This window comes from Barbus barbus (assembly GCF_936440315.1).
Source record: "Barbus barbus genome assembly, chromosome: 44".
NCBI classification, from domain to species: Eukaryota; Metazoa; Chordata; class Actinopteri; order Cypriniformes; family Cyprinidae; genus Barbus; species Barbus barbus.
Genome location: NC_136722.1, coordinates 7,574,691 through 7,587,966, shown reverse-complemented (window position 1 = coordinate 7,587,966; position 13,276 = coordinate 7,574,691). Strand labels below are relative to the sequence as shown.

General features: G+C 39.4%; 1 protein-coding gene across 1 annotated transcript in view; it reads left to right on the top strand.

Annotated features, from left to right (window-relative positions):
• Nucleotides 1–13,276, top strand: part of elovl2 (ELOVL fatty acid elongase 2) — a 74,220-nt gene that overhangs the window by 39,772 nt on the left and 21,172 nt on the right. The window contains exons 3-4 of the mRNA XM_079406111.1: nucleotides 12,841–13,028; nucleotides 13,135–13,212. Coding sequence (XP_079262237.1) covers nucleotides 12,841–13,028; nucleotides 13,135–13,212 — 266 coding nt within the window. The remainder of the gene's footprint in view (nucleotides 1–12,840; nucleotides 13,029–13,134; nucleotides 13,213–13,276) is intronic.

Below are 13,276 nucleotides of genomic sequence, written 5' to 3'. Positions count from 1 at the left end.
GTTGACAAGGTCTTCGCAGGGGATCTATCTCTTGGGCTCATTTTATCATCATGGAATCCCCTGACATTTAGGGCTGTTGTATTCATCTCTAGATGCTGATCCACCGTCTGTTCTGGATACGGACTGAATGCAGGTGACTATGGTGACCATCTGATCTGGTTATGGGTGACTTTGGTGACCTCGGAATAAGAACGAAACAAACTATTATTAGCATAAATGCCATTCTTCTTACGATGAAACAAGTACATTGGGTGTTATGAGAAGTGTTCCCAGTTCCAATTGACATAATGTAGCCTAAAAATCCTTTAATGTATTTGCTGGATTTGTTTATTAAACAAGCAAAGCAACCATCCAATAAACCATTACAGTAATCTAGCCTTGAGGTCATGAATGTATGAATTAACATTTCTGCATTTGACATTGAAAGCATATATTTTACAAATGTTAGAAACGTGGCTTTCAAATGAAAGATTGCTATCAAATAGACAACCTTGGTTCCTGACGAAGACTTGACAGAGCAGCCATCAAGTGTTAAACAGTGTTCTAGGTTAATACATGCAGAGGTTTTTGGTCCTATAATGAACACCTCTTTTTTTTTTTTTTACCAGTAGGAGAGTACTAGTCATCATAATTTTATATCAACTATGCATTTTGTTTTGTGAATTGGTATGTTTTGCCAGGCCGTGAAGAAATATGGAGCTGAGTATCATCAGCACAACAGTGAAAACTAACACAATTTTTCTTGATGATATCTCCCAGTATGTACAGGGGGAAATGCAATGGTTCTAGTACTGAACCTTGTGGTACTCCATACCGAACTTATGATTGACATGACACCTTTTCATTCACTGCTACAAATTGATGAATGTATGATTTGAACCATGGCCAATGCAATTCCATTAATGCCAACATAATTTTCTAGTCTATTCAAAAGAATGTTGTGGTCAGTAGTGTCAAATGCAAAGCTGTGATCCAGTAGCACTAATAGAGAGATACAACCATAATCGGATAAGAGCAGGTCATTTGTAACTCTGATGAGATCAATCTCAGTACTATGGTACGGTTTAAATCCTGACTGGAAATCCTCATACACCATTTTTCTCTAAGGAGGAACATACAGTGGAGATCAAAATTAGAGAACAATTTATGAAAACTTGATTTTTTTTTTTCAGGAATAATGTAATCTTCATCATTCAAAATTTGAAGGAATTGAAAGTCACTAAAATAAGGCCATAAAACACATACAGAACATTTGTTCACAAAACTTTTGAGAACTGGATGCGGTAAACTAGAGTTTTTGCTATAAAACTATGTGAAAATCATTCTGCTTACTCATTCACAGAAAACAATATGCTAATTTAAATTTTGTAAAACATGATTTGTGTTATAAAGGCTGTATGTGAGGGAGTGACAGTGTTCATGAATGTTTAGTGATTCACACCTGAGAGACAAAGGGCTTCCCCTAATGAGCCATCAGTCTGTAATGTGTCTGTGAGGCAGGTTAGAAAGAATGTGAGGAGAGTAAAATAATGGGGTTTTGATTAATTGCATTTTTTTGAACACAATATAATCAAAATATACACAAGGACGCATGATTGAACATACTGGTCTAAACACTGAGACTTGTACAGTAACACACCTTTGTGCCAAACATTCTTCAGATGGTCACACAACGGATGAGAAGCACAGATGAGGTACTATTCTGAGGTAAATTCTGTCTCATTCCTCTCAGCGCGTCTCCTTCCAAAAGACGGAACAGTATCCAAGATGAACTTGAATTTTCACGTTTGTTTATGGAGGTGATGTGGGCATTTATATGTCTGTGCATCTCACATCTGGTCTGGTCATTACAAAAGCGGAGCCACTCATGGGCGTTGTCACATTACAAATCAGACGGGAAAACTGTACCTCCCATTGGTTTCATGCGGAGTACCCTCTGGGGTCTAAGGCCCCGTCCACACGAAGACTTGTTTCTCTGTATACGCATAATTTTTTTACCGTATAGGCGTATCGTCCACACGAAACCGGCGTTTTTTTGAAGAGTGAAACCGATTATTTTTGAAACCGGGTCCCAGGGTGGATAAATTTGAAAACGCCGTTTTCATGTTTTCGTGTGGACGGCGAATCCGTATATTTTCTGAAATGATGACGTCATCAGCCCACGTCTCGCCCCTAATCAGACACCGCTACGTCACATAACAGCGACAAAAGATCGGATAGGGAGAAATCTGGCTTCGTGTGGACGTAGCCTGAGAGGGAAGAGTTTCAAGAAAGAATATGAGAACAAAATACATTTATATTTATATATTTATATATTTTTTGTTTGTAGTTTATTTAGAATATATTTAGCTATCACACAAAATAACTTGAGATACACTTGTGAGTGCAGTTAAACATTTTATTAGGAACAATCAAAGCTGACTTTTTAGCATCATTACTCCAGTCCCATGATCCTTCAGAAATCATTCTAATATTCTGATTTACTGCTCAAAAAAATATTTTATTATTATTATGTTGAAAGGAGCTGAGAAATATTATATATATATATATATATATATATATATATATATATATATATATATATATATATATATATATTTATATATATATTTTGTTTTTTTTATGAATAGAAAGTTCAGAAGAACAGCATCGTTTGTAACATGATAAATGTCTTTATCATCACTTGTGTGCTAAATAAAATTTTTAATTTCTATATATACACTGACTCCAAGCTTTTGAACCTGGCATTTTCATAGTGTATATTGTTTATGTGCTCTGAAAGAAAAAAAAACAAACAAACACATTTTGAAATTCTGGGTTATTTCTCTCAGCAGATCTTCTTCCAGAAACAGAAAGTAGCCGGGATGAACTTTTTTGTTTAGGCAGAGGCGATGTGGGCGTTTACATTCGCGCGCCTCACATGGATGTTTGATTGTGAAAGGTGCAATCGGCGCGTGGGCGTGACCGCATTAGATATGAGTTGAGACAGGAAAACTGGACATTGCGTTGGTTTCATACGAATTACTTTAACAGAGAATATTTGTTTTGAACGTGACTTACTTCATTTAAAAGTATTTTCAAAGACATTTCAAGATTTCTATACATATATTTCTCATGTGTTTGAGGCGAGTATTCGCGGAGATTCATGTTGTTTTATTTACGTGTCTGTGAAGAGAGGTGACAGAGACCGAGCCGGCAGAGAACGCACCCTGTTTATTTTGTCTGTTTTTTAAAAGCACATTGTTTTGTTGTTATTATGACTATACACAAATAAAAGTAGACCCTTTGCACTTTCAAATGATACCTTGTTCTTATCTGTAAGATCAAAACTCACAGAGTATTTTTAGTTCTTTTCACGTCATAAAGAAAATACAAGACAGCCTGCACTGGTGCGGGCTTCGACCCCAGGGGGTTAATCAGAGAATTTTTGTTTTCAACGTGACTGACTGACTTACTTTACTTTTGTCATTTAGCAGACGCTTTTGTCCAAAGCGACTTACAAATAAGAAAAAGTAACAAACTAAAAAGTTACAACTCTATAAATACTATCTACCCACATATTTAAGAAAATAAAGAAATTAAATAAAATTGACATGCATATAACAACTTGTCAATAATAAACATATCAATGAAAAAATTAAATAAAAAGCGATACTACTATCCCTTGCCGGTGTCCCTGCCCGGTGGAGTCGCACGGTAGAGTCGATGGTCTTTACACTCTTTACTTTTTTACTTTTGTCATTTAGCAGACTTAATTTAAAAGTAGACATTTCAAGCTTTCTACATATATGTCTGTCTTCTACATACAGTATCTCACAGAAGTGAGCACACCCCTCACATTTTTCTAAATATTTTACTATATCTTTTCATGTGACATCACTGAAGAAATGACACTGTTACAATGTAAAGTAGTGAGTGTACAGCTAGTACACTCACTTCTGTGAGATACTGTATATGTCTTCATATATGTCTTCTACATCATGTCTGTCAGGCAAGTATTTGCTGAGATTCAGGTTGTTTTATTTACGTGTCAGTAAAGAAAGCTTACAGAGACTGAGATGGCAGAGAGTGCACTGTTTGTTTTTTTTATTTTACAAAAGCACGTTGTTTTGTTGTTACTGACTAAACACAAATAAAAGTAGACCCTTTGCAGTTTCAAACAATACCTTATTCTTAACTGTATGATCAAAAATGACGGAATATCTTGTAAGGTGAGGTCTTCGAGCCCAAATGATTAAATAGGGTTTGTCAGATAATTAAGGAAAGTAGCAGGAGGTGCCAGATTAACACCAATAACTAGGAGGTATAAAAAGTTTTAAAGTTTTGCAGTCTAAAAGTTTTGCCTCGTTGTCACTACCTCAGCACAGATGAATCAAATGTTTTGATGTGTAGCTGTCAGTCACAGCACCTGTGTGGATACTGTACTTCGGAATCACAGATTCTAGCCAACGTCTTGGAATATATGACGCAAATAAGAATTTTCACCAGATATCGTCACCTGAACAAGTACGTAACAAGTCTGCCACTTTTGTTCTGACCAACTGTGGAAAAAAACATTACAATAAATCGGACTGCTGATTACATCTGACGATTGGTTAGCTCATACTTTACCACCACATCAAACAGTGCAAATTATTATTGTTATACTTTGTTCTCAAATTGTTAATGTTAACAACATCAGCATTGCGTGACTGTGTATGTAGTGTGTATTGCTGTGTAGATTTAAATTTCTGTTCAGTCTAATCTCTAATTGTCATGCCATTGAAATAACAAAGAAATTATTTTAACCCAAAAAGCTAATTATTCTTCCTTAGAACTGGTTCTCTTTAAAATACAAATCTTGTGTAATCCCAGGTAAGCTATCTGTAATCAGATGCACATTTAAAACTGGAATACAATCTAATTTCAGTCATGTGTTTCTTAAACATATAATCCTTTCTGGATTACAATCCGCCATCAAAATCATAAATGGCAACAATCTGCCATCTGCAGCATCCTCACATGCGATAAAGGCAACTAGCCGGGACGCCTTCTTTATGTTTTCAGAGCTAGACTTTGCTTTCTATCCTGGATAGTGTACTCCTTCTGCGGTGCTGAGTGTCGACGTGCTTGGATATTACTTTGTGTAACCCTCTGGATTTATTGCTTCTATAATGTTCATCTGCTGGCTAACCATTGTCATCTTTATTTTAACTCTGACTGGGCTTTGTGTTGAGCGGATACTTCAGCACTTCAATCTTGACATAAGGCACTCCCTTTCTGAACTTCTCTCTTTGAAACATGAACTGCCTCCTGAAATGTGTGTTTAAAGAACCTTATGGTCGCTTCAACTCCTACGTCGACTGAAATACTGTCACAGAGGATCACGGTGGAGCTTTTATACAACTGGGGCTGAAGTTAAAGTTTAATGTTCCCGCTCTTTGTGTTTCGGCATTCAAACTCACACTGGCTGATGGATTGCTTCTGTCTGTCGTGCTGCTGAGAGATTAGTGTAGCTTCACTTTTCTGTTGAATCTCTATCTTACTTTCACTCTCTGTTGTTTAAAGTGATAATATATAACTTAATTCCCACTATATTCTGGTATTATCTATCAAACTAATTTGATCGTTCGCTTTTTAAAACCATTCGTTAGCCGGCTAGCTTGTCACTCGCGGTCCCATTTGCATTTCTATTCGTGCCTATTATTGTTTTCTTTTTCTCACTCTGTTTTTCATGAGTTCAAACAACAGTGGTAAGCAAATTATTCTTCAATCACGGTGAGTAATGGCTTCTTCTCCTGCTATTGTTGTTTGCACTGTTTGCCAAATGTACAGTTTATCTCTCTCTGTCGTTGACGAGGGATTCACATGTGATAAATGCAGGGAAATAGTTAGGCTGACAGAGAAGATTTCAGAATTAGAGACACACATCCAAACTTTAGTTGAGGACAGTAAGAATGTGAGGGCTGTAGATACTGCTTTGGATGTGACTAGCTCAGGGAGTCCTGTACATTGTTCGGTTCCAGTAGAGCCCATGCAGCAGGGCAACTGGGTGACTGTGAGGCAGCCTAGTCGCGGGTCAAAACACCACTCTTCCGTTCCTAACAAAAGAACAAACATGTTCTCTGCACTCAGTCACGCACTCACTGAGAAACCTAATGAAAATGCTCTAGTTATTGGCGATTCTATTGTACGGAACATGAAAATAGAGACACCAGCCACCATAGTCCAATGTTTACCGGGAGCCAGAGCGCCTGACATCTTGTCAAATTTAAAAGTGCTGGCTAATGCTAAATGTAAATTCAGTAAGATTGTTATTCACGTCAGTGCTAATGATGTTCGACTTCGCCAGTCGGAGATCACTAAATATAATGTTAAAGAGGTGTGTGAACTTGCAAGTATGACATCAGACACTGTAATATACTCTGGTCCACTCCCTGCTTACCGGGGTGATGAGATACATAGCAGACTGTTGTCACTCAATGGATGGATGTCTAAGTGGTGCCCGCAGAATAACATAGGTTTCATAGACAATTGGAAGAATTTTTAGGGCAGACCTGACCTGTTGAAAAGAGATGGTCTTTATCCCTCTTGGGGTGGTGCCGGTCTTCTCTCTAGAAATATGGCACATAGTCTTAGAGTTCGTACTTGACTAACTTGACTAAGGGGGAAGTCGTGGCCTAATGGTTAGAGAGTCGGACTCGTAATCGAAAGGTTGCGGGTTCGAGTCCCCGGCCGGCAGGGATTGTAGGTGGGGGGAGTGAATGTACAGCGCTCTCTCCACCCTCAATACCACGACTGAGGTGCCCTTGAGCAAGGCTGCCCACTGCTCCGGGTGTGTGTTCACGGTGTGTGTGTGTGTGTGTGCGCATTTGTTCACTACTCACTGCTGTGTGTGTGCACTTGGATGGGTTAAACGCAGAGCACCAATTTCGAGTATGGGTCACCATACTTGACAATACGTCACGACTTTACTTTACTTAACTGGGGCCCAGGTCAGGAAGCAGACAGACTGGCTAAACCGACCGTCTGCTAGCCGCCTCACGTCACAGAAATCAGTTAATTCTCAGCACATAGAGACTCTTTCACCTAGATATCACACTATAGAGGCTGTGTCTGTTCCCCCAAACTAGAAAATACAGAAAACATCCAAACCAAAGAGTCAAAATTTCATTGATGTTCAACAAATAAAAAACATAGATATAATATATAGATATAGATAAACATAGATATAATACAGATAAACAAATGATAAAGCTTGGCTTATTGAATATTAGATCCTTTTCTACAAAAACACTTTTTTGTAAATAATATGATCACTGACCATAAACTAGATGTGCTTTGTTTGACAGAAACCTGGCTAAAACCAGATGACTACATTACTTTAAACGAGTCTACCCCCAAGATTACAATTACAAACATGAACCGCATCGAAAAGGTAAAGGGGGAGGTGTTGCCACAATTTATAGCAGTATTTTCAGTATTTCTCAGATGTCGGGTTTCAAGTATAATTCGTTCGAAGTAATGGTGCTTCATATAACATTATCCAAAGAAACAAGTGGTAAAGACAAATCCCCTGCGATGTTTGTACTGGCTACTGTTTACAGGCCACCAGGGCACCATACAGACTTTATTAAAGAATTTGCTGATTTTCTATCTGAGGTAGTGCTGGCTGCAGATAAAGTCCTAATTGCTGGTGTTTTTAATATCCATGTTGATAATGAAAGAGATTCGTTGGGATCAGCATTTATAGACATTCTAAACTCCATTGGTGTTAAACAACATGTTTCAGGACCTACTCATTGTTGAAATCATACTCTAGATTTAATACTGTCATATGGAATTGATGTCAGTGGCGTTGAAATATTGCAGCAGAGCGATGATATCTCAGATCATTATCTAGTTTCGTGTATATTCCATATAGCTAAAGCTGTAAAGCCAACTCCTTGTTACAAATATGTTAGAACCATCACTTCTACCACAAAAGACTACTTCATAAATAATCTTCCTGACTTATCTCAATTCCTCAGCATATCCAATAGCTTAGAACAACTTGATGTAACAAACTATTGACTCACAGTTTTCTAGCACTTTAGATACGATTGCTCCTTTACTCTTAAGGAAGATTAAGGAAAAGAGTCCAACATCGTGGTAATAATGAGCAGCCCGGAAAATGGAGCGCAGGCGGGAAAGTACCCTATCCTACAGAAAAGCATTAAAAACTGCTAGATCTGCTTACTTTACGTCTCTTTTAGAAGACAACAAACACAACCCCAAGTATTTATTTAATACAGTGGCTAAATTAACAAAAAATCAGCAGGTGCAGACATTACCCAGTAGCACAGTAGTAATGACTTTATGAACTACTTTACTTCCAAGATCGAAACTATTAGAGATAAAATTGTAACCATGCAGATGCCAGCCACAGTATCGCATCAGAGTGCACTATAGATCCCCCGAGGAACAATTCCACTCATTCTCTTCTATTGAAAATGAAGAATTGTATAAACTTGTTAAAGCATCTAAACCAACAACCTGTATTTTAGACCCTGTTCTATCTAAGCTCCTAAAAGAGGTGCTTCCAGAAGTAATAGATCCTCTTCTGAATATTATTAACTCATCATTGTCAAAAGGATATGTTCCAAAAACCTTCAAACTGGCTGTTATTAAGCCTCTCATTAAAAAAACACAACTTGGCCCCAAATAATTAATTAATTACAGACCGATCTCGAATCTCCCTTTTCTGTCAAATATATTAGAAAAGGTAGTATCATCACAACTATGTTCCTTCTTAGAGAAAAATTATATATGTGAGGATTTCCAGTCAGGTTTTAGGCCATATCATAGTACTGAGACTGCTCTCAGAGTTACAAACGACCTGCTTTTATCATCTGATCGTGGTTGTAGCTCTCTGTTAGTGCTACTGGATCTTAGCGCCGCGTTTGACACTATCGACCACAACATTCTTTTAAATAGACTAGAAAATTATGTTGGCATTAGAGGAAGTTCACTGGCATGGTTCAAATCGTACTTATCTGACCGCCATCAATTTGTGGCAGTAAATTAAGAGGTATCATACCAGTCACAAGTGCAGTATGTAAAATGGGCATCTGGTGAGCCCTTTAAAAACAGGCAACTTGAATCACAACACAAAAAAAAACAAGTTTAACAGTTCACAAGCTTATATATGGTGAACACGTATTTATGTACAGTGAGGCCCTTAAGGCCCTTCAGGTGGCAAGAGCTGAATACTCTTCACATATTATAAATGATGATGCTGCAAATCCAAAACAAGATTTTTTAAAACTATTAACAAATTTTTAAAACCAAACAAGTCACCCACGTGTTCTTCTGTTCAGCAGTGTGACAAGTTTCTTTTTTTTTTTTTTGTGGATTAAATTGAATCTGTCTATAAATTTATTGGTTCTTCCCCCATCTCAGTGCTCCCTGAGGTTCTTCCACCTTGTATTGCTACAGTTTTGTTTTCTAGTTTTGCAACAATTACCATTGATGACATCTCAAAATTAGTGTTGACAAAGAACTCAACCACTTGTATTCTTGACCCTATTCCAACTACTGTTCTTAGCTCTCAGTCCCCTCATATTAAATATTGTTAGCACTTCTCTTATTACTGGGATTGTTCCGTGTGGACGTAAGGTTGCAGATATCACAGTCCTTAAAAAGCCTGGATGTAATATGTCTGATCTAACAAATTACAGGCCCATTTCAAATCTTCCTTTTTTGGCTAAAGTCCTGGAACGTGTTGTTATGGCACAACTACATTCTCATTTGTCATTAAACAAGCTTTTAGAATCTTTCCAATCTGGGTTTAGATGAGGGCACAGTACTGAGACTGCTTTGGTTTGAGTTATGAATGACCTCCTTGTCTCAGCCGACCCTGGTGCCTCCACCATTTTTGTTTTGTTAGACCTGAGTGCGGCATTTGACATTATATTACTTGATAGACTAAAGAGTTGGCTCAGTATCTCCGGCACTGTGCTTTGAATGGTTCATTAGGAAATCATTAGGAAATATGGTCTTGGGCATAATGTTTATGATGACGATACCCAAATTTACATAAGTTCAAAGTCTGATGTTACAGTTAGTTCTGCAATCCTTTCTGAACATATTGGTGAACATATTTGTTAACCATGGGAAAAAAGTAAGAGGAACAAAGGAATAAGCAAAGGAAACAGGAAGGAAACAGGAAACACAAGAACATTAAAAATCCATGTAACTGAAACTGAAAAAGATCCTAAACATTACAAAGCTGCATTTTTTATTTGTTTGTTTGATTGTTTTCGAGGAAAACAAAACAAAATCTAAAAACGATCCATTTATATGGTAAGCGAGTAGCATAGCTTTTAAAAACTTATCAAAACCTGATTAGATAATTTGACATTAAACAATCATTTTTCTGCATTTTTCAATAAACAATTGAATTTGGAAAATAAAATGTTCAATTGTCAGATTTAGCTGTATTTTGTTTTAAAGGTTGATCAGGCAGGTCAAATCTGATCTTATCTGACAATAAATCAGCAATTCTCAACCAGCAGGCTAGGGATGCTAGGAGGCCTCAGCTTAGTTTAAAGGAGGCCTTAAAATGACTTTAAATGATTGAAAACAATGACTGAAAATCAGGATATTTATAATGAAGAAAGAAATCTTGCAGGTGGTGTCACGAGTCCGGGCCCTGCGCTTCTCCCTGTCGCCACCAGAGGTCACCATCTCCCTTCCTCCCGGACTCACCTCACCCAGTCACATACACCTGCCACATCACACGCACCATTACACACACCTGTCACACTCATCACACTCCCAGCTGTTCTCCATTTTTCGGACTATATAGTTTCCCCTCTCTCACCACTCTGCCTGGGTTCGTTATTGTTATTTCATGTATTTGTTAATTGTATTTGGTGTGTTTCTAGTGTTTGCTCTGGGCTGGGATACACGCACCTCATTGCCGTTTTTGTATCCCAGTCCTTTTCTGTTTTGTTTTGTGCCGTGTTGGCCTTTTGTTTCTTATTAAAAGCACCTTACCCTGCACTTGGACCCTGACCTCATCTTTTCGCGGCGCTTCTTCGCCGTGCCGTGACAGAACGAACCCAGCAAGGATGGGTCCAGCAGGGCGGTTCCTCCACATCCGCCAGGGAGACCGGAGCATGGAGGATTATGCCAGGGACTTCATTAGAGGAGCTCGTCAGTCGGCAACGGAGAAGACCTGCCTCATGGTCTTCTTCTGGGGAGGCCTGGCTGAGCCCTTTAAGTCCCTGGTACCTTACTGGGACCCCGGGGAGACGCTGGAGGACTACATTAACCTGGCTCTGCAGGTGAGCGGCTCAGCCTTCAGGTTGGAGTTAGCTGCGGAGCCCGTTCACAGTTCTCGCTCACGAGGCTCCCGAGAGAGCGGTGCCCGCCCACGTTCCTCCCGAGAGAGTGGTGCCCGCCCACGTTCGTCCCGAGAGAGCGGTGCCTGCCCACGTTCCTCCTGAGAGAGCGGTGCCCGCCCACGTTCCTCCCGAGAGAGCGGTGTTCGCTCACGAAACCCCCGAGAGAGCGGTGTTCGCTCACGAGGCTCCCGAGGCCGTGGAGCTCACTTCATGCCTTCTCGAAGCGGCGGTGTCCGCTCACAGTTCCCTTGAGGCGGAGGGGTCCGCTGATGTTCCCCACCCTGATGTGCCCCCCGAAGCGGTGGAGCCCACCATTGCCCGCTCCAGGGTGGCAGCTCCACAGACACCGCTGTGGTGGCCGCTGGTTCTGCCCTGGGTCTCCATCCCGCCGGCGCAGCCGCAGAGCCCAGGTTCCCTTCCACTACACGGCCCTGGCCTGCCATCCCTCCCCCTGTTCCACCTCCCTCTGGACTTTTGGGGGGTTCTGTGGAACGTCTGGAAGCCGTTCCTTGAAGGAGGGGTCATGTCACGAGTCCGGGCCCTGCGCTTCTCCCTGTCGCCACCAGAGGTCACCATCTCCCTTCCTCCCGGACTCATCTCACCCAGTCACATACACCTGCCACATCACACGCACCATTACAGCTGTTCTCCATTTTTCGGACTATATAGTTTCCCCTCTCTCACCACTCTGCCTGGGTTCGTTATTGTTATTTCATGTATTTGTTAATTGTATTTGGTGTGTTTCTAGTGTTTGCTCTGGGCTGGGATACACGCACCTCATTGCCGTTTTTGTATCCCAGTCCTTTTCTGTTTTGTTTTGTGCCGTGTTGGCCTTTTGTTTCTTATTAAAAGCAACTTACCCTGCACTTGGACCCTGACCTCATCTTTTCACGGCGCTTCTTCGCCGTGACAGGTGGTGAGGTGTACAGAGATTTAACATTATATATTCACTGCCATATAAATACAAATAAAGTGTGCTCAAGTTACTCAAACTATACGTCAATATGACATAAGAAGGCTTATTCGTATGTGATCTAAAAAAAATTATTAAAAATAATGTGTGTTTTCTCTGGTGTGTGAACATTGTAAAGATTAGATTATTAGTAAAAAAATGTCCACTGATACTAGTATTTTAATCTTTTTATAGTTTTACTTTTTATTTGGTCTGTCTTCTACCAAATTACATAATTTAAAGATAAATAAATATAAAGAAATAGCTTTTTGGATTCCATAGTCATATAGCTATGGTTATATAGTAATGCACTTGTCTGCCAGCAGGGACTAAATGCTAAAGCTGACCTGGTTTACATCATACCAAATATAAATATAACAATATGGCATGTCACCTAAAGAAGAATAATCAGTTTTGTTAACAAGATTAAGCCAAAGTTATTATAACAATTTTAAGTAAATTCTATCAAATATAATAAAGATGCCGTAAACAGTATATGATGTGTGTGTTTGATGTCAGATACTCGTGTGAGAAGATGGCTCCTGCTGGATTCCTACACACCAACATTCTTGCTCACCATCACCTACCTCCTAACAATCTACCTGGGAACAAAATATATGAGAAACAGACCAGCATACTCACTGAAAAATGTTTTACTGCTGTACAACTTTTCTATTACTATGTTGTCTTTATACATGCTGGTTGAGGTAAGTGAACATACAGTATGTTTGTATCTTTGTGTCTCACAGTAGCAATGTAGGTCTGTTGGTGTCTGTTGTTCTTACCTAAAGTTGTGTTTCATATGTTTGGTAGTTGATATCATCAGTTTGGTCTGCCGGTTATCGTCTTCAATGTCAGGGACTGCATGAAGCTGGTGAAGCAGATATCAGGGTGAGTAAGAAAAACAGCACATATCTATCTGTCTATACTTGTAGAGTTAATAATATTCAAGGTA